The 21,848-nt window shown below is 49.7% G+C and overlaps 2 protein-coding genes across 4 annotated transcripts in view; both read right to left on the bottom strand.

The window, feature by feature from the left end:
- Positions 1 to 13,045, bottom strand: part of FAM222B (family with sequence similarity 222 member B) — a 36,142-nt gene extending 23,097 nt beyond the window's left edge. The window contains exon 1 of one of the 3 annotated variants that reach the window (XM_084219141.1): positions 12,988 to 13,045. The gene's annotated coding sequence lies outside the window, so the exon portion shown is untranslated. Of the gene's footprint in view, positions 1 to 12,246; positions 12,450 to 12,987 lie in introns of those variants that run through there. The other 2 variants (XM_084219143.1, XM_084219142.1) reach the window with 2 other exon arrangements.
- Positions 13,046 to 14,090: 1,045 nt separating this feature from the next.
- ERAL1 (Era like 12S mitochondrial rRNA chaperone 1) lies at positions 14,091 to 19,332 on the bottom strand. The gene is made up of 11 exons (XM_084219191.1): positions 19,234 to 19,332; positions 18,770 to 19,045; positions 18,554 to 18,681; positions 18,398 to 18,475; positions 18,217 to 18,263; positions 17,794 to 17,855; positions 17,295 to 17,407; positions 16,510 to 16,884; positions 15,923 to 16,072; positions 15,608 to 15,688; positions 14,091 to 15,392 (listed from the first exon to the last, which is right to left on the bottom strand). Exons 1-11 carry the CDS (start codon positions 19,319 to 19,321, stop codon positions 15,270 to 15,272), a joined length of 1,521 nt encoding a protein of 506 aa, XP_084075317.1. The 5' UTR covers positions 19,322 to 19,332; the 3' UTR covers positions 14,091 to 15,269.
- Between the last annotated feature and the right edge of the window lie 2,516 nt (positions 19,333 to 21,848).

Here is a 21,848-nt window from a genome sequence, read left to right as displayed (position 1 = left end):
CTCAACACATACACACAGGGGCATACCATGTGAAGGAAGTCTCTGACCTTCCTCATCAAGACTGTGCAAAATTATGGATTTAAAAGCGTCTAAAAATGTCAGTCCTAAATCTTAAACTCCTTCTCCTCTTGCTACTTTCACTGAATGCCTCCTGATTGTGCAAAAGCAGAATATTCAGGCGTCAATCTAAGTAGTTTGGGTGTTACGCTGACAATGTCTCTGGAGAGGGGAAGAGAAGAGAGGACAGATTTCCAATAGCTCAGACACTTCCCTGGAAGCAAAGCTGCTACACAGAAAGGAGATAAATAAAGAGGGAAAGTAACACGCCAGAGAACTTTCACCAAGGTCATGTCAGGATGCTGAACGCTCCCCATCTGCAGGGGAAGACTGAGATGCCTGCTCCACCACACATATCCACTCCCCTGTTGGCAACAACAGCCCTCATTAAACCAAACCGGTTCTAACCATGAAAGAAAGGACATCGGGAAGATGATATTAGCTAACAAATGCAAAAGGAAAGCCCAGCAGAGGCAGCTCTGGATGGGTGCCTTCTGCAGCAAAACACAGCCCCCACGGCAGGTGCAGAGAGCCCCAGCACGCCCTGGGAACGGGCAACGCAGGCTATCCCAGCCATAAGGATGGACAGCTCTGCTCTGATCAATGCTAACAGCTCCTGGCTTGCAGCACAGAGGAGATTCCAGACCCATTCACTCAGCAGAACAGGGATCCCACCAGGAACAGGAGCTTTTAGGACTTTGCTGCTGCACAGGGTGACCTACAGGTTGCAGCTCCTCCTTGCTTCAATCAGGGCTGTGGACATGTGGCAGAACCCTGCAGACAGACCCTACCAAGAAACAACAGCCCTACCCCCAAACATTGTATCAGTTACTGCTGTGCCCTTAATAAGAGTGTTTCTTGCTCGTTTCAGCAATCTGAAAGACACGCTGGGCAAAATTTCAAGCTATGACAAAGTGATCTTATCACTTCTGTGCTGTTCTCGCTACACAAGCCCCTGATTCAGCAGCACGTAATAAAATCTTCATTTGCATGAAAAGCACTCTCTGATCACAAAGTCTTCTGTTCGACAGCCCTCTTCCCATCCACAGTGTAAAGATGCAAGCACCACTGTCATTTTGCCTGTGACTGAGGTGGAATATTTTATTTATGTTTTATTTGGAGAGGCTCTCAATGCTTTAATGCCATCTTTTCCTAAAAAAAAAAAAACAACCCAGTATTTTTGAATAACACAAAAGCTGCACACATCCCAACTATGCAAGTACTGCGAAGTTCACTCAGTATGCTCACACCTGTATTTTTAATAACCGTGTCATGTGAAGGACATTTCATATCAGCACAAGGTGACCATGAACAGTTGTAAAATGCCTTTTGTATTCAACAAGTCCAGCCTTTTCCAGTTTGCCTTTAGAGTGCTCGGTGTCATGGCACACAGCACTCAGAGGATGTATTTCAAAGGAAAGGAAGGTGTAGCCATGCAAAGAACAATGCACTGCCCGCAACAAGATTAATTGCTGTCATGGGAAACCAATAAAACCAGTATCTTGTTATCTTTCTTTACAAAGGGACTGTTAAAGCTTAACTATATTAGGAAACTTTTTCCTTTGGACTAAACCATGAGCCTAATGTATGTGGGCATCCCACATGCCAGCATATGCGATTAATTGGCTCTCGCCTGACGCCGCAGGAGAAAGTCCAACGTTCCAGAGGCAGCGTGGAGCTTTCACATAACCAGCCTGTGTCCTCTCCTGGCTACAGCTTTCTCACCAAGGCCAGCCCCAGCTCCCTGTCCCGTGCCAGGTGACGCCAGCTCCCATTCCCACCTGTTAACCGTGTCCCACGTACGCACCCCAACATCACACCCGGCTCCGAGCGAACTCAGCCAAAGCAGAAATACCTTTCATCACGTCAGCAGTGCGGTCCCCATTTAGAAACGCTTTTCTTTCACGTTAATCCAGTGCCAAAACGTGGTGGTGTGGGCTGTGCTGATCCAGAAACGGTGCTAAGGATGCTGCTGCCTCCTGTCTATCACCGCACGCCTCATCTCGCGCATGGCCAGGCAGTGACGGCCCTGCGACAACAGGCACTTTAAATTGGGCAGCTCAGCAGCACATGTACACTGAATTTTTGAACAAGCTATTCTAAGCTGCTTTGCTAGCAATTTCTGGCCTGTGCAGTCTGAAAGCGCACGGTTCTGGCCCTCACAAAGAGCAGACCTGTAAATGACATCTTGAGGATTAAGCTGATTGAGATGCAATTTGCCTAGCAACCATTCATTAAGCAGAGTTCAGAAACAGGCCAGCAATCTATTCCACCTCCTTATCTGAGCAGTAAACAGATAACAGTCTCTACTGTGTCCTCTATGCTCCAGTTCAGACACATTGTAAACAGATTTTTCAGAAGTTTAAACTCCTACGGTAAATCTCTGAGAACAATCCTGCTCTCCAAACACGAGGGATTCGGCTTTACCAAGTGTCTTACAAGCGAGAAACAGCTCTGGAAGGAGGGTAATGCAAATCAAATTGTGAATGCATTTGCAGTTCCTGTGCCTCCAATATTTTCTCACATCAAGCACTAAGAGCCCATTGCAGTCGTTAAAAAAAAAAAAGTTTAAAAAAATCTTAATCACACAAGCATTTGGCATTGCTATTCTGATCACTGAAAAAAACTCAATAAAAATCTTATTCCCTTCCTTCATCTTCTGCAAGGAATCGATTGACACTTCCAAAGTCTTTGATAAAGGCTCCCCTGCTGCAGAGAAGAAAACAAAAGTCACGTCCTCCCTCCCATTAAGCATTTTTTCCTCATAAAATAAGCAAGACAACGCAAACGTCATCAGTGGAAATCAAACCAGCTATTTCAGCTCGAAAATTTCAGCTGAAAAGATTAAGCGAAATCATGATTTTGCATAATTGTTTCCCTGCAAGAAACATCTGATAACATCCCATTCTGCTCCAAATTAAACAACAAAGATTAGCACGGACGTATTTAAGACTATATACCTGAATGGTTTGCCTTTGGTGTACAGTTCTTCTGGGAAATCACTGTGACATACAGCATGCTATTACAATTAAATATGCAAGAAAGAAGAATTAAACTGACTATGAATAATTAATACCCTACAATACTACTTCATAAGGGAAAGTCTGGCTGAATATTCCCGCAGATAAGATATACCCAAACACAAGGCACAGCAGAGTTGGCAGCTTTACTTTTATGATGGGGTTTAAAACACCAAGTAACTTTATGGCTGCTACTCAATTCTAGAGGAGGTGCCAGCCATCCAAGCCTTCTCCCGCTGGATTCCCATCCAGCTTCAGAAAAATGGGATAAATGCAACTGTTGCAATAGTTGCAGCACCGCTCATCTATGTCCCAGAGGTAACAGGCTTCCCAAACACTTCCCATTAAAAGGTATAAAGCAATTATCTGGCATCCCAGCAGGGACAATAAAGCAAATATGATGCAACAATTACTTGGGTGATAAGATCAGGCTAAGGTTGTGAGAAAAAACAATTAAAAAGGGTTGCAAGGGCTAAGGAATGCAGCCTACTTTCCCAGAATCTCTCTTAAGGACAAAGATACCATCAGCTCCAAGAGTCGACCTTCCTGTTTCGAGTTTACTGTTCTGGAGGCTGCAGAACATCAGCTGCAGCAAAGCTGAAAATGGCAATTGAAAATATGCCTTTTTCTGCACAACATCACCCCTAAATTGCATAGATTAGCATTTACTGAAGTCCCTGTAAAATTGATGTCCAACTGTTGGCATTTTCCATCAGGCTCCGGCCGGGTCAGCGCAGTGATAACTGACACAAACACATTTGTTGCACATTTTTAGCTGGAAATGCCCAGTTCCTCTCAGTTTTTCCATGCATGGCACACCCAACACCTTTCTGGAGAGAGAGACTTGAAATCCAACCAACACTTGTGATCACTGAGGTGGAACATGGCGCTGCTCTAACTGCTGAAGGTGACAGCATCCCTCTGCTCCTAGCCCCAGGTTGCTCCAGGAGGGTCTTGTTCCTGTAGGATCCAACACTCCAAAGCAAACATGAGCTGAGGGTCTTTCTGAGCACAGGCAAAGCCATGTTCGAAGTATGCTGGCTTAATATTAATTTTCTATTAAAAATTAATAGGATTAAATGAAGCTTGCAAGCCTATGGGCACCAAGGCAGTTATTTTGCTGACGCACTCGTTGCCCAGGGGAGCAGGATGTGAGGGATGGGCTGCAGAGTTCCTGCAGCATCCATGTGGCTCCTGGAGGGAACAGGGGGCTCTTCCCCACACCCCCAGAGGAACCTTGGGTTCCACCAGGGCTGTGTCACCCTGCTCTGTCCAGAAACTGGTGGGGAAGATGAAACCCTGAGGAGATCCTGGTGAAAACCCTGGTGCCTTCCCACCTAGGATCCAGCCTTCTCTGGACAATGCCTCCAAATCTCACCCACGTGCCCCTTTCCCACTTCCCAGAATGAATTCCCTTGCCAACAAGAACCCTGCAAATATCCTGATTTATGTAAGCTTAACCTTCAGTCCCTATTAATGCTAACGGAATAGGAAAAAATTAACCATGGGTGCAAGTAAAAAGACTGTATCTGCATTTCTAATTATACAACAAAACACACCACGTGGCAATACTTCCAAGCACCTTGCTGGGAATAAAATAGCCATTGGACTGAGGCTTCCATTTGGAGTGGATGCAAGAGCAACCAGCACCGAGGCTGTCAGAGTTAAGGGATGAGGACATGAGAATTAAGGGAAATGAAGTGACATATGTGAACGATGATAACAAAAATGTTAATAATTAGAAAAACAGTCACCTTAAAAATTTAAAATTTCATGATCTCTCCTACTTTTTAATGGCTTAGCCTACTTTTTCCAACCTAATTTGCATGATCAAAATAGGCCTCCTGCCAGGAAGCATTAAAATGGCAGCCCCCCATTGAGACAAAACTCCCTTCACCATACGAGACTGAAGGACTAATAACTATTCCTAAAAACATTTTAAATCCATTAACGTTGTTTAGCAAACACTTATTTAGAATTAGTGCCGCTATCAGAATTTGATTGTGCTCCACTAAAGTGTTTTATAAAAGCCTTTGAGGGAGGAGCAGGTCCCTCCCAAACACCTGTGCCATCTCCGAACCTCTCCAAAAAGCTGAGCACCCTCACACCCCGACACGCTTTCCATTCCAAAACCCCAAAGCATTCTCCAAGATCAACCAGACAATCCCCAAGAGCTCTGCAGAGTGCCAGGCTGGGCAGCTGGAAGAACCCTCCAAGATGCACAGAGCAGCCAGACCAGAGTACACCACCCCCACCAACCTCTGCACTCAGCAAATAATTAATATAGACCAAAAAAACCCAGGTTACAAAAATATAAACCTCAATATTACTGATGTACTGGAGATTTAGATTCTGGTAGAAATAGATGGTGGTTTATACAAATTTGTCCAAGCTACGTGTTATCCTTTCAGTGCCATCTGCACAAAACCAGAGTTTTATCTGAGCATTGGATACTAAAATAAATCATTTTCTCCATATCTATGATCTTGTTGGAGACAGACGCCACAAACCTGAGAGCTGGCTAGTGCAGGCTTGTCTAGTCACAAATAAAATTACATCCACATCAATATGATTTATTTTTAATAAAAAAAATAAGGCAAACCAGGCTCTTCATATTGAAACAGGCTCAGCCAGCACCCTCCACGCCCAGAAGATATCATGTACAGTGTGAAATTGTCAGAATAAAACTGGGATTTGCACTGTCATTTCCTCTAGTAAGAAACACCACTACCAAGAGACACATTTTAATTGCCACACGTAATGAAAAGTACCTGCTCGTTCTCCACTTGCTGTATTTATTGCTATTTAAATTCAGGACTGCAAGTCTCAGCAGGATATTTTCTGGTGACTTCAGTTTTTTTAGAGTGTCCATGCCCCAGCAGATTTTTAAGAGTGAATTTGGCTCTCCAGTACAACACTTGTGACCCATCTCTGTCCGTGCATGAGTGAGGTTCTTGGGCTGCACTTCTCAAAGCACCTCGTCCTGAGTGTCCCCTGTGAGCAGGGACCTCACAGTAATTAGCACAATCTGATACTGGAAACTCAACTAATTCTAACATTGATCCCTCAGGACAGCACAGCCCATGATTTGAGAAACGTTTGTCCCAAAAGACCCTTTGTTTCTACCTTTCAAAGTCACCAAAGGCTGGTAAATAAATTATATTCTCCAAAAGCTTTGCAAATTCCTCTCCCCTGTCTGGATACATTCTCCAACCAGCAGCCACAGCTAAAGGTTTATACAAGATCATGAAAGCACCAAACCTGTTTTATTTTTTTATACAGAGCAACTTCTAACATCTGCAGTCACTGCTGTGAGATTGCAAAGGATTTTATTTGCCAAGTCAAGCTGTTGAAAGGACAGATTATAAAAAATAAACACTAACCATTTTTAGATCTAACTTTCCCCCACAGACTGCATTTTATGCCCTTTCACTGGAAATGTTACATCAGAATAAAATCAGATTTAATTGGCTCTTAAATAACTGAACAGCCACTTTAATTTTATTTCAATAGCAATAATTCATAAATCAAGCAGCTGAAATCCTAGCACGAGTGACAAGTAAATAGAGCAGAACACAGTGAAGGAGAGCACGAACACCACATGGTGAAAGGTGATTTTTCTCAAACTTCACACGTCACCATTTTATGGACATAGCAAAGGTGCCACCACATAAATACTCAGATCTCAAACCTGTCAGTTCATCAGCAGTAAGTGCTTAACAAAGACCAGTGCATGATGATCCTTGCCCAACTGGAACTGCTAGGAGAATGGCTGGGATTTTAGCCATGGATGCAATTTCCCTCATGCACACTAGATGGAAGTATGGAAAAATCTTAATTCTTTCCTGTCTCAACTTGAATTCAAGTGGTTGAGATGTTATGTTGGACTGTCACATTCTGAGAAGAATTTTTTTTGTTCTTTGTCAGCAACTTCACTCATGGATAAGCTCTAAGTAAAAAGATGCCCTGAAATATCAAACTAAGCCGTGCTGGAAATTAATAGTAAACATAAGAGAATATACAGCAGAAATACTAAATATATTATCCAGGCTAAGTTTTAAAGTACACACATTCAATTTCTAGAGTATTTGAATAATAATCACTAATGAGATCCTTCAGAGACAATGAAGTTACATTTTTTAAACATCCAGGTTTTTACAAGAAACACCACTTTGCCAATGAATAGAAACAGGGAACAGAAAAGGTATAAAAGGATTCATAAATGCTGCTGCAGTTTTGACTGGAAAAAAACCCCCAACAGATTTGTAGAATATAGTGGGAGAGGCACAGGGAAATAGAGAACCTGAAGTCCTGCAGAACAAGCAGATCAGAGAGCAGCAAACCTGAATGGGATTAAATTACACACAAATCTCCTGGAAACATCTTAAAAGTGACTTGTTCCAAAACAATCCATTTCTAAATTTAAACACTAAAGAGTTCACAGACACAAAAACTAAATCAGGCAATGGTGTGACCAGGAAAAGGTGCTGGAAGAGCTGATTTCCCTCCCCTACTCTGGCTTTTTCATATATTGATTTTCCTCCACACTCATTCACAAATGCTCAGCAGAGCTGTGAACAATTTAAAGTCAAGGGATGCACGAATTACCAGCTCCAGGAACACACCACCCATCTGAGGCAAAAGCTGAGGGCTTTGCTGTAGCTGAAGAAAATAAAAACCAACCCAGAATCAGAACACACTGATGAGCTGGAAGTGAAGGGCAAGCAAATCCCTAATTTTCCCTGTCCACAACAAAGCCAAAGCACATGACATTCCTCCAGCTTAGAAGACAACAAATTAAGAAAACCAGTGCCAGAACAGAAGGATGAATGAAGAACAATGCTGGATAAGAGAATATAAAGTAGGCATGAAGGGCTCCCCTTTCCAGATGTTAAGAAGAATTGCTGTTTTTCATTCCAGGTTTAAAAAAAGATAAGCAGAGGAGGAAGTTTACTTCGGAGAGTGGGAGCATCTGCATAATTTTTTGAAAAAGGTTCATACAAAGATTTCCTTCCAACAGAATTTAAACTAGATCTATACATATATACATAGACTTATGTGGTATTGGCTCAAGACAGTCACCTTACAGTATTTTTCAAAGTGTTTTTCATGCAGCAACTGCCTACAGAGGGGAACAAAATGAGTGGCAAGGGACAGCCACAGGAAAGGGCAGGACTGTGAGACACACATCCTCCAACATGCACACTCCAAGTTTAACAACATGAAGGCAAGGAGAGGGACAGCAGGATACAGCAAAGGATATGCTGGGGCCAGGAAATGAGAAAATAATCCACAGTGCTCAACACTGACTTATGGGATATTTTACCAACAAAAACACACTGGAGCTTTTATTTTTTTTTTTTTGCATGTGTGGCTCCCACCTTAGCCAGGCCAGGGAGATTGTCCCAGTATGAGGAGGGAAATTACAGAGAAACTGGATGTTGGATGACTCTGAAGAGCAGAGCACGGCGTTTCACCTATTTCCATTGCTCTCGCGTGGTTCCCGAATTAGAAACAATCAGAACCCTGCTGGAAACAATATATGGCACCTTAATTGGGTTGGCTGCACTACAGACGTCAGCAATGTATCACTTAGTAGATCATTTTCTGACTGCTTTTTTTTTTCTTTAAAACTAAAAATAGCTGCACTTTCATGGTTCACCTTTTCTACATCACCTTTACTACAGACACCGTAAGAAATTAAATGTTAGCACTCCTTGCCCAGGGAAGATCCTACAGGACCCACACCTGCTGCAGGCAGGGTCTGTCACCTAATTCAGCAGAATTATACTTAAAGGTTTGTCTCAGATGTGTTGCTTTTACAGAGAACTTGTTTTCTAAAACATTTCCCCCTAGTACACTGATCAGTGCATCTGTTTAAAAGCCTGGAACAGTTCACTTATCTCCAAATACATCAACAACCCAGTGCTCCACACATTCCAAGCACTCCAGAATCCCTGCACGGGACTTGGGAACTCACATGAAAAATCTTTCCCAGTTTTCATCCCCAAGTGTTCCACCCCCACTATTCCCTACCAAATCCACACTGCAGCCAAACTGCATTCCTGTGAAATTATTCCAAGAATGAAATATCACCATTTTCCTCATAAACCCTGGAAACTTGGACTGATCTTCACACACAGCATAAACAAATTAAGCAATGGGAATACATAAACCAAGAATAATTCTTAAGCACAATGGGGGAATAATTATAGCAAACACAGAACAAATACAAAATGAGTGGGGAGGTGTGGAGGGACACCCAGACAGAATGTGCTGAAATAAGGAAACAGGACCTACATGATCCATGAGGTTGGATCAGCCATAAGTTAGGGCTGCTGGCTTTTTAAGTGTTCACTTAAATCAAATTACTAAAAACATAGGAACCAGCAGTAGATGAACACAGAGGTTTCTGTCAGCTCCTGCTGTAGGCCAAGCCATGCCCTGCTTGGACAGTAAAATCAGCTTTTGAAAGATTACAACCCCTTGGAAAAATATCTTTGGGTAAAGTTCAGAACAACTTTTCTGGATGTCAGCCAGCAGAATGCCTGTTCAGGAGTTCCATTCCTCAATCACTATTTGGAAAGCTTTTTTTTCTTGAAAGTAGAAAGATTAATAATGTGACAAACTTGTTTTAGCATTCACAGTCAAAGTAACAATCTGCAATTAAAAGAAAAAATTGCTCCAAGATCTGTGTGGTAAAGATTTCAACACAAGTCACAAAATACAATGGGAAAATGGGAATGTGGCATACCACACAAGGAATAAAAAATTCAATTACTCACTTCACTTCGTAGTTTGAGAACGTTTTAAATTGTTTAAACATCTCAAATGCTGAAAATTGGAAAGGGTGGGGTGATAGAGTCATTACAGATACTCATCCTCAGGGACATTTTACCCCAAAACAGCCTCTGAAGAGTGAGTATACTACTACAACAGAGTGACCTGTTACTCACCTGCTGGGTGTAGCATTTCAGTGAACTACATGTTCTTAAAGCAATTATTTAAAAGTGCTGATCATCTGTTAAATAACTCAAACAAATCAGGCTGTGGCTACGTTCTGGGTGGTGTATTTAGCAACTCCATAAATCCCAGAATCCTGCAAGTCACTTCATAAATCTGTGACTCTCCTCACTGTTGCCTCATCAAAGATGAGTGAGCCAGGAATATACAGGATATAAAATGTTTTGGTGATGGAGCTTTTTGGGGTGAGGCCAGCCAGGACAAAACTTTCTACTTCCTCCTCTCCCCATCTCTGTGTGCTGGCCAGTAATAAGTCATGGTCAAAAATGAAGAAGAGTAAAAATGAATGGACAAACCAATGTGAAAAAGTAAAATATTGCACTGGAAGCCCTGATAAAAGTTTCTATCCCACATCCAGGCATTTCAGCAACTGCAGCAGAGGACACAAGGAGAAGCTCCTGCACATGGTCTGAGCTTCTGGGAAACAGAGATAGATACTTCAGTCCTTGACAAAAATCCTTACTTCTCTTGATCTGGCAACAGTTCCCAGAAGCAAGCATAGATACAAAAGCTTATCAGAGGACAACTTGAAACAAATACAAATAAGGCTTAAATGAAGGCAAATATCCAAGCTGCAGAGAACACGATTCCTTAATTTCACATTTGGAGAAAAAAACAATACTATGTGGACATTCTCCAACATATTTTTAATGTTATTAACAGAAATAGCACCCCAGGCTGTGCTCAAGCTGAAAAAGTGTGAAACTGTTTGCAATGTGAAGTGAAAGGGGGATCAAAAATACCATCTTATTAAATGGCATTTATTTGGTGCTAAGTGAATTATTTATTCAATTGAGAAGTTCACAAAATGACAGGGGGGTAAATGCAAGCGAGGTCACTACTTCATGTCAGTATCAAAGCTGATCCTTAGCAGAATTTAAGCACCTGCTTTTTCTTTTATCTCAGCACAAAATGAGATTTCTTTCTTTTTTTTTTTACACTTCAAAAGCCATGTAACACAACAGAATATATGCCAAGCATGCAAAAAACAGAGCATGCCAGCATCTTTCAGCAATCAGCTTTCCCTTGTCATCCATTATGTCAGATTTATCTATTTTTGCTTAATTCTTGCTCCAGCAATACGCATCCTTCCTCTCCCCAGACTATCAGGCTGGTTGGGCTGGAATTCAATACAGCTTCTTAAAATAGTTGAGAAATATTGAAAATATTTGAAGCGATGCCTGCGAATTGCAGCCAATTCATCAACTCCTCTTCCAGCTCCTGCTCGACCTGTGCCCCCCCAGACAAGGGGCAGTTCTCATTTCTTCACCTCAGAAATTCTACCCAGTGTAAATATCATTTGGAAAACAAATAGCCTTTCTTTTATGGAAGCATTTCTCCATGAAAGCTTAGATCCTGTGTTAATTGCAAACCTTACCCTCTGACTCTTACTCGCTTTTGATCTGAACATTCCTCTGCTGAAAATTAATAGTGAAAGCATTTGCTTTAAGTTTGCTTTCTGTTATCATTGCTTTTCCTCTCCGAGTTTCCAGACCCTCTGGACTGGCTTTACAGGACACCAGACCCACCTAAAAGCTCTGCCTGAATCCTTCACTCTGCTGCTGGCTGCAAAACTCTGCTCTCCCCACCTCCAACACCTGTAAGACCCTTGAACAGCATCTCTCCCCACTGCTTTATGCACACATAGATGAACAGACTCTAACAAGTTCAAATTCTTAAAAAGCCCTGATCAGAAATAAATAGGCTGAAAGGAAAATGCAACTCTCATCACTCTGTTCCCTCACTGCCTGTGGAGCACAGAATTTTCTCAGCCGGCTGCTGAATCAGACGAAGTTTCCACAGTGCACACACACACACACAATCACAAAGCCCCAACACGTCCAGGAGGATTTATTCCATCACAAAGTCACTGCCGCTGCTCCAGCACAAATGACATCACTTAGGAACCCAACCTTATCTCCTGAGAGCTCCCAGCTCCCTCCTCTCCTGCAGCGACCGGAGCAACAAAGAACCGGGTTTGTGCAATAAGGAGGAAAAAAGTATTGCTGCAAAAAGTTTTCCAGAAAAACTTGTATTTTCTTGAGAATGTGACTAGGGAAAAATAAAGGGCTGTAGGAAGAAGTGAGTAGAACAAATTCCGGTTGAACTAATCAAGCTGTATCTGTGATTTGTCCTAAACTTGTACCTAGAGCTACCAGGGGAGGGTGAGAGACGCCTGTGAGCCCTCGCAGGTGTTGGTCGGGGAGGTTCACACGCTGCAGAACCAAAACCATCTCAGTACTTTGCTGCACGAGTGCACTGCGAACTGGAGTCCAGCTCTGCAGTTTTCTTCTTCTTCTTCTTCTTCTTCAGACACTTGAAAATCGGTTGGTGGGGAATAAGAACGACGGATGATTTATTGGCGAGACCTGTTCCCTGCCCGTGGGAAAGAGGGGCTTGGAGGTCCCTTCCAGCCCAAACCAGCCTGCGAGTCTCTCGCAAAAAGACACTTTTCTTGGGAAAGAATCACACAAAGGATGTGCTCGCACTGCGACCGCAATCCCCCCTTCCCCCTGACGGCACTTCTGTCGCGATGGCTGACGCACTATCGCGATCCGGGGCCGTGTGCGCGGTACCGGGGGACAGGTAACGAGGGCGCCGGGGCTACCGGGGGGGCTGGGAGCTCCGCGCTAAGCGGGGGAGACCCCGGGGAGGCGGGCCGGGAGCCGGTGTCGCGACAGGCGGCGGGTGTCGCGACAGGGGGCGGGTGGGCACACCGGTGATGCCTCAGCGGGCGGGGGGAGGGGACACCCGGGAAGGACAATGGTGGGGGGGGTATGAACCGCGGCGGTCCCGCCGCGCCGTGAGCGGGACTAGGAGGATGACGATGAGGAGGAGGAGGTGACGGTGGGGCCGCGCCCTCGCTCCCGCCGTGTGCCGCACTTACTCTCGGTGCCCCTGCCCGGGCCTCATGGCGCCGCCGCCGCTGTGCCCGCCCGGCCCCGCCGCCGCCGCCGCCGCCCGCCCCGGCCGTGCTGGCTGCGCAGCCGCCCCCGCGCACGCGCGGCCCGCGCGCCGCCCGCCCCGCCCCGCGCACGCGCGGCCCCGCGGCCACGGGAGCGAGGGAGGGGAATGGGCGGGGGGGGGGGAATAGCGCCGCGCCGCCCCCTGGCGGTAACCGGGGGTAGTGCAGAGAACAGCGGGGACATGGGGGGATACTGGGGGGACATAGGGGGGACATAGGGGGCACATTGCGGGGGACACACTGGAGGGACATTGGGGGTTATGAGGAAGGGACACTGTGGGGACACACTGGGGGATGGGAGGGACACAGGGAGAAGATGAAGAGGACATATGGGGAACAGGGAGGGACACAGCAAGGACATAGGGTCATGGCAGGGGCACTGGCATGGCAGGGAGGACATGAAGGAACATAGCAGGGGGGGCCAGGGAGATGCAGGGGGGGTCAGGAAGGGGACACAGAGGTGGCTCTGCCACAGCTCTGGTGCTGCCCACACCGAGGTCTCAACAGCCACCTTCCCCCACCGCTGGGGTCAGTCCTTCATGGAGTATTTTTTCCACAGGGGAGTGAGGATCTGCACCCCTGCGATGGCCTTGCAAGGGGATAATTAACCTAATTCTCAAGCTCGTTAAGGAGCTGCAGGTCAGGAAGGTGAGACACTCAACGCTTGCCGTGCCAAGAGCATTTCCACTGTCCCCACTGTTGTTCTGGGCACTCGGCTCCATCCCTGGAAGCAGCCTGGGATGAAGCTCTGGGGCAGCACAAGGTGACCCTGACCCCTCCCATGACACAGCTACACAGAGGGGACAGCTTCCCCTTGTGCCCCCACCCCTCCAACCCTGCCCACCCAGCTTTTCCCCCCAACATTCAGAAGTCACAGCTCAGAAAACGGGATCCAGGCTCAGCTGGGAAGGAGGAATGACATGAAAGTGCCCTGGTTTGAGCTGGAATAAAACAGAGGGAAGGTGGTGGCTGTGAGGTCAGGCTGCCAGGGAGAAATAAAGGACAGAACAATCACTTGTGCTGGGATCTCATTTTATTGCAAGGGAAATACAAAAGTTGGACAGCAGCATTCAAGGGAGCACAGCACCCACTGCTCCTGGGGAACAAGGAAGGACACGCTGTGCAGGTTTCCCAAGCCAGTTTTCAGTTGATCTCACATTCCAGATAGAATTCTTCAGCAGAAGGCTAAAACATCTGTTTCACAGTGCATCAGAGAGGGACAAAGGGCTGAGCAGGTTTGGGCTCCAGACCTTTCCCAATCTCTTCCCTGCTGGGGTTTTCTTCCCTCGGAGATGTTAATTTATAACTGGAGTACCTGGATTTCTGGCAGGAAGGTACCCAGTGCTCCAAATACCTGACAAAGAGACAAAGCAAGCCCCAAACACCAGGTCCAGGCACACACACGTGGTGCCAGGCTCCACCATGTCAAGGGCTCTGCAGAGCCAGCCCTGCTCCTCCAGCCTCAGCTGTGCCAGGAGCTCTCTGTTACACCTGAGCTGCAGAACCTGCTGCTCTTCCCACCTTGGGGACTTTAGCTGCAACAGGTGCTGTGTTTGTATCTGTGACCCTTATGCAAAGAGTGAGGACTTGGAAGTGACACAATAAACTACTCGAATTCCTAAAGATGGGTCCATGCTGGTTTTGCATGACAGACAAGGCAGTCAGGCATTACAGATGTTCCAGCTGCCAGCAAACCCCTAAAACCAACTCCCTACACCCCCCAGCTTCAACAGGGCAGGGAGAAAAGTCAACATGAGACCATCAGCTGGGCTGGGCTGGCCTCATCCCCCTGTGTGACCATGACTGAGCCTTCAGAAGGGATTACAAACATGTGCTGATCCTTCAGTGCTACCCTTTGTTTGCTACAAGGCAGGAGATGCTCCTGAACTCCCACGTACAAACACCTGAGAGCAAGGACATGAGACACAGCCCAAAAGAAGTGGGGGGCAGCTCTGGAAATGCAGGACCAGAAATGGATGCAGCTGATTCTCCAGTGTCTGTCCACAGGCCAGATGCCATAGAAGGTCTGGAGATTTTATTTCAGTTTGGGCCATTTCCCCGCAGAATAATATATTCCACTTCAGCCCACAGTAGTAACTCCATCATCCTCTATTTCTGAATTCAACAAAGGTGCCAGGATACCCCCAGGACTGGTTTCTCCACATGATCAGAGAGTTCAAGGGGTGTTAAAACACACCAAGTGCTCAACCCTTCACCTCCACCTTGAGCTTCAGGTGGACCTCACACAGGAAAGCGTTCATCAGGTCCCGGCCAGCCTCCTGAGCAATCCTGCTGATGACCCTTCCTCCTCTTCCAATCAACATCCTCTGTGTTAAAACCCAGAGAGAACATCATCAAACTCACCCAGGAGAACGGTGCAGCCACAGAAGCAATGAGGGAAACTCCAACATTAAACTGTGAGGCAACACAGTTGCCAGTACTGGGGCCATGGCTCTTCCCAAAAGAGAGGGAGCCCAGCAAGGACGGACTTAGGGAGCTCCCTTCACCCTCCTCAGCATCCCATCTTTCTTCCCTCACTCACCTTGTGAGACTCCCTTGGCACCAGGAGGCTCTGCACGATGAGGAGCTCCCCACATTCTCCTTCCTCCCACACGTCTGTCACCTGTGACAGCAATGGAGCCCTCAGCAACCCCAGCACCCCTCCCTTGGACACACCAGCACACAAGAGGGGCCCCTTCACACACAGAAAGGCTCTTAGCACACCTGAGGTGCAAGTACTGAGTCACCCACAGGGCCTGGCAGATCCCACAGATCCAAAGAAAGGGATTCTCATCACACAGCCTGAAATTCCCAATGAAACAGCTCATGGCCGAGTCTGCCTGGGCACACTTCCCACCTGAGTCACTCCATAAGGCACTTCCAGGGGCAGGTACTCCAGGAGCTTCTCCCTGATGATATTATCACAGATCTCTTGAGGTGACTGGCTGGTCAGGACGTCGCTGTGGAATTCCCAAGGGCCTGGCTTGGCTTGCATCAGGAGGTACCTCTGTGGGCACAGCACAGCCCCATCAGCTGCCACGTGTCACCCACACAGTGCCACCACCCCTGTGCTCCTCCTACAGAGAGGGCACTGCTGCTGGCCTGGGCCTGGCAGCAGGGCAGAGGTTTGGTGTTTTGGGCAGGGACAGGAGAAAAGGAAGCTCTGACACCCCTCCCTAGGGCTGTGTGTATCACACAAAAGCCCACAGAAGCCCTGGAGCTGAGACAGCAGTGGGTGGACTCCTTGTGAACAAGCTGCTGTTTGGAGAGCCCCAGGCCAGAGTTTAATACAGAAAACTCTGCAGGTGCAGCAGGGACACATCCCACGTTGACACAGGACACTTTCCCCCCATGCCAGGCCAGCAACAGAAGCTGAGGCTCTGTATGAAGTGCTGGGCTCCCACCCCAAGCTCCAGCTGTGACACAAGCTCAGAGCGGAGTTACCTTGAGTGTATCCACCTCCTCCCCATGGAGAGCTGCCAGCATGAAGATCTCCTGGAAGTGTGGCCAGCCTTTCATCTCTTTTAGATCCTTGGCTCCTTGGTGCTTTGCCCCTTCCCCTGTGCCAGCACCCCCAGCATCACTGCTCTTGTCCAAAGCAGAGCCTTCCTGGGCCTGATTCTTTTCCTGCCCAAAGGGAGACCCTGGGACTTTGCTTTCAGGTGGAGAAGCCTGAGTGAGATGAAGGGGAAGCTTTACTGAAGAACGGGAATCCTGTTTAGGTGAAGATTTCACTTCCAGTTTCTTTCCATTTACAATTCCCTCTGTCAGGTCAGTTGCTACTTCCAGCAGGAGAAACTTTTTCTTTAGTATATCCACCTGAAGCCAAAAAGAGAGAGAGAGAGAGGTGTCAGGATTTACCCTAAGTGAGGTGGTATCTGAAGGAGCCAGAGGAAACCAGCCAGGAAAGCAGCTGCTGCAGGACAGGACAGTTTTGGCCAAAACTGGCACAGTTTTGTGTCAGCACTGCCAGCACAGTTTGCCCAAACACTGAGAACCTGTCAGCTCTTCTGAGAGTCTCCCTAGCTCCTCTTTCTGGATGGATTTAAACCCCAGACAGCAGCACAAATTCAGGGGTGCTTCTCCTTTTAATGGGTACACACACCCCTCAATATTCTGGAGCAGAGGGGGAACCTGTGTCCTTTAACACACCAGGGACCCAAAAACCCATCAGTGCTGAGGCCAGGTGGTGCCTGAAGAAGGCAGGAAGAAGGAGGAGCAGGATTTACCTTGTTCAGGACCAGCACACTGGGGATGTGGGGGAACTGAGACAGGCACTTGAGCACCTCCTTGCTCAGAGAGTTCCTTGTCCAGTGATCTGACACATCCACCAGAACCAGGACTGCCAGGAAAGAGGGAGGGAAATGGGATGAATCCACATTTTCCAGAATGTTCACCTGCAGCTTTAGAGTCTGTGGTCACTCCCCTCTTCAGGAGGGGCACAAAAAGAAGGATTTTACTGAAAACACTAAAAATGCAGCTTACCAATGCCACCCTAATGACATCACGTGTGCTAAATCTCAACATCCAAGCTCAATTATTAACCCAAAGTGCCTCCCCCTGGCACCAGGCAGTTCTTATCCCCTCCTCAGCTCAATATTCCAGATATTTTCTCTGCCTTTCCTTGTCCACACTCCCTGTGCTGCCTGCCAACACCCAGATACCACAGCTGGGAACTTGTGCGGCAGAAAAGGATTTGGCTTGATGCAAAAAGAGTTGAAAACCCACCTAAATCTGCATGTTTCATACTGTCCCATGGGTCTGTCAGCATGGCTTCATCTAAATTATGCCTGAAAGTCAAATACAAATGAACAAACCAGACACATTTCATGATAATTGTGCTCCTCCCTCTCAAACAAGGGGGAAACCAGTGTTTTCCCTCATTCCAGCTGCCACAAAGCTGCTTTAGGGGTTGTGACATCCCTTGTCATGTGCAGATACACAGAACCCCACATAAAAAAGCTCAAGGGACATCACAGGCTCTGTGTGCTACTGAAATTCCAATTAAAAACACTGGAAAGCAAAATATGGCTAAAAACATGCACTCAGCTCACTCTTGTTTTACAGACTTTGCATGGTGAAAATCACATCCCTGTTTTATTACTCTTGCCTGGCAGCACACACCCCCCCTCCCCACCCCAGTGCTGGTACCTTCTGGCTTTTACGGGATTTGTGAGGCCAGGTGTGTCCAGAATGATCTAGGAAAAGCAAAAACAAACGTTTCAAGTTTGCCAGCAGCGAGAGCTCAGGGGAAAACCCCATCTTTGTGCCCTGAGAGGTGATCCCAAGGGACACAGATGAGCAAACACTGCCCTCAGGCTCCAGGACTCACCAGCTGCGTGTCCTCGTGGGTGATGACACCCCGGGCCTTGCAGCGGGTGGTGTGCACCTTCTTGGAGACTGGGAAAACCTGCAGGGAATTAATTAAACATGTTACACAGCCAAAAAAACCCCAGGAAACAGCCTGAGCTGCACCCCAGCTCTTCACCTTCCTGCCCAGGAGCTGGTTGCAGAGCGTGGATTTCCCGGCGTTGGGAGCGCCGATGATGGCGATCCTCAGCACCTTGGGCTGCGGGGGCTGGTCGGGCCGGTTCTGCAGGAGGCGTTTCTGCTCCTCTGCCGGGGGAAGGAGGAGCTCGGAGGGTGCCAAACCCTCCGCGGGTCAGGGCAGCCCTGGGGCGGGGCGGCAGCCGCCACCACTCACCTTTGTCGGTGGCCACGGGCGGCGGGTGCTGGCCCAGAGCGGCGGGCGGGACCTCGGCGGGGATGCCCAGGAGGTTGCCCAGCGCCGAGCTGCTCCCGTTCCAGCGACTGGGAACGCTCAGGATCCCGCCCAGCGCCGAGCTGCTCCCGTTCCAGCGGCTGGGAACGCTCAGGATCCTCCCCAGCGCCAAGCTGCTCCCGTTCCAGCGGTTGGGAATGCTCAGGATCCCGCCCAGTGCCGAGCTGCTCCCGTTCCAGCGGCTCCCCGTGAGGCGAGCTGGAAGAAAACACCGAATTTATCAAGAACGTCCCTGAAACACACCAAGCTCGCGTGGGCCGCCCCCTCCACACGCTGCGTCCGGGCAGCGCTCACCCCACCACAAGGCCTCTCGGCCGGCCCCGGAGTCCCGCATGCCAGCTCCCGCATCCAGCCGCCCCCGGAGTACCCCCGCGGCCCCAGCGCACCTGCTCCCAGCCGGAGCGGCCCCGCCGCGGCGGCACCGCCGGCCCAGAGCGCGGCCCGGGCGGCGGCGGCAGCCATGGGAGCCGCCATGTTGGCGCGCCGCGGGGCACGCCGGGAAGGCGAGCGGTGCCCGCTCCCATTGGCGAATAGCGCGGGGACATAGAGAGCGCGAGAGCGGGGCCAGAGCGCCGCGCTGCCGCGGGGGATTGTGGGATGGAAACGGCCCAGAGCCGGCGGCGCAGGGCGGGGACGCGGGGGCGCCCCCTGCCGGCGCCACCGCAGGGTGCAGGTGGCGGGGCCGCGGGGTCCCCAGTGCCACCAGTGCCACCAGTGGCACCAGTGCTTCCCAGTGCCACCAGTGTCAGCAGTGTCCCTCCAGTGTCACCAGTGCTTCCCAGTGCCACCAGTGTCAGCAGTGTCAGCAGTTCCACCAGTGTCACCAGTGTCACCAGTGTCCCCCCAGTGCCACCAGTGTCAGTAGTGCTCCCCAGTGCCATCTGTGTCAGCAGTGCCACCAGTGCCCCCCAGTGCCCCCCAGTGTCACCCCAGTGCCAGCAGTTTCAGCAGTGTGACCAGTGTCACCAGTGTCCCCCCAGTGTCACCAGTGCCCTCCCAGTGCTCCCAGTGACCACAGTGCCCAGTTCCACCAGGCCCGGAGCCCCCAGGGGATGCAGTGAGGAAGGAGAGCAGAGCCACGGTTCTGTCACTCTCTTTATTGTCCTGTGCCCGTCCCCAGGGCTCCATCGCCGTGTCCTTGCCATCCCATCCCATCCCGTCCCATCCCGTGCCATCCCCGCCCCGCGCCGTGCCGTGCCGTGCCGTGCCGCGTTGCCGGCCGTCGGCAGAACCGTTACCATTACTAAACTCAGTAATGGTAACGGTTTCCCCGCCGGCCGTGGGTGCCCGGCTGTGTCCGGATCCTCTCCCAGCCCGGCATGTCCCAGCCCGGCATGTCCCAGCCCGTGTCGCTCATCCCCGGTGCCCGGGCGTGTCCCGGTGCTCGCTGCGGCGGGAGGAGGTCGGTGCAGCCCGGGGAGTACATCATCTATACTGTAGTGTCTCATAGCCAACTTACAGTATACGATGATATCCTGCCCGGGACAGCGCGGCGAGGAGAGCGGAGCCTGCAGGGGTCAGACAGCGCGGTCAGGGAGCCCAGCCCGTTGTCACCCCGGTGTCACCCTCACCCGTCCCTGTCCCCCGGTCCTGTCTCTCCCTGAGGCTCCTGGAGGCCTCCCTGCCCCAGCACCGCCCCACCTGCTCCTTATCCCTCGCAGTTCCACCACCCCAGAGCAGGACAGAAGTTCTCAGTGCCTTCCCTCCCCAGGTGTCCCCCCAATCCCTCTTTGTCACCCCATTCCCGCCATCCTGGAGAGGACCAGAGGTTCCCAATTGTCCCCTCACCCCAAGACCCCCCTAGCCCATCTTTGCCCCCAGTCCTGCTGTCCCTGAGTGGGATTGAGGGTTCCCAATTTCCTCCCCACCACAGCACCCCCCTGAGCCCTCCTTTTATCCCATAACCCCATCTCAGAGCAGGTTTTGGGGTTCCCCAACCCCACCTCTGTCCCCCCAGTCCCACCCTCCCTGAGAGGACAGCAGCTCCCAGGTGGTGGCACCTACCTGTGGGGGTGGCACTGGGGCTTTGTGGGGTGCTGGATCTGCACCCGCCTTATAAAACCTGCTCTGCCTCATCTGCATATCTCACATCTGCACTGCACAGCTGGATGGGGCCCTTAACCCCTTCCTGCCCAGGGGGGCACCGCCCCGAGCAGCTCCCCCCACCCAGCCTGGCATTGTCCATGGGGGGATTTGGGGTTTGCAAGGGGCCACCCCCTGCATCTTCCACTTCAGGGTGGCCCCACAAATGCCCCATCCTCCTGTGGTCACCAGGATTATCCCTTCCCATAGCTCTGGGGACCCTGAACTGGGAGCTCCCCACTGCAAACTGGTTCCCAGCTGCTGGACAGTGGTGTTGGACAGGGCGGGGTGGCAGCCCGTGGGGAGGGACCCAGGAGGGACATCTGGGAGTGGACAGGAGGGACATAGGGACATCTGGGAGTGGGGGTCACCCTACACAGGCACCCTCAGGTGCAGGGTACACCTGGGTGCAGGGAGCCTCTGTCCCCTGGGGTGGGTGACCTCTGTAGCGCTGTGCCCCCGGCCATATTTACTCCCCTGAGGGACATGACCCCCAGCAGTGTGTCCCCAAAAAAAGGATTTGCCCTCCTGCCTTTAGGGACACCCTGGAAACACATTCCCCCTCCCATGGGGACGTGGCCCTCTGAGGGATGTCTCCCCCAGTTAGGTGTCCCCAAAGGACATGCTCCCCTGGCCATCTGTGTCCCCTGGAGGGATGTAACCCCCAGCTGTGTCCCCCCAAGGGCAGGCCCCTCCTGACCACGTGTGTCCCCAAGAGGGCTGTGTCCCCTCATTGCACATGACCCTGGTCACACTTGTCCCCTGACCATGTGTGTCCCCAAAGGGCTCCACCCCCTGACCATGAGTGTCACCTGCCTGTGCATGACCCCGGTCATTTGTGTCCCCCAGCCCTGTCTGTCCCCACAGGGCCACATCCTGTGCCATTGTGCCGGGCTGTTTGTGCCAGGCCAGGCTGGCA

The sequence above is a fragment of the Fringilla coelebs genome (genome assembly GCF_963513975.1).
Source record: "Fringilla coelebs genome assembly, chromosome: 20".
Taxonomy (NCBI): Eukaryota; Metazoa; Chordata; class Aves; order Passeriformes; family Fringillidae; genus Fringilla; species Fringilla coelebs.
The sequence above is the reverse complement of the archived record's forward strand: the minus strand, read 5'-3'. Positions and strand labels throughout refer to the sequence as shown.

Bases quoted from the DNA above. Each gene is read 5' to 3' on its own strand.
- ERAL1 (XM_084219191.1), bottom strand. From the start codon at position 19,321: ATGGCGGCTCCCATGGCTGCCGCCGCCGCCCGGGCCGCGCTCTGGGCC. The intron at 18,476-18,553 runs GTGAAGAGCTGG...AATTCCCTGCAG, and splicing joins ACCAGCTCCTGGGCAGGAAG to GTTTTCCCAGTCTCCAAGAA. The intron at 17,408-17,793 runs GTGGGTTTTCAA...CTTTCCTGGCAG, and splicing joins TATGAAACATGCAGATTTAG to TCCTGGTTCTGGTGGATGTG.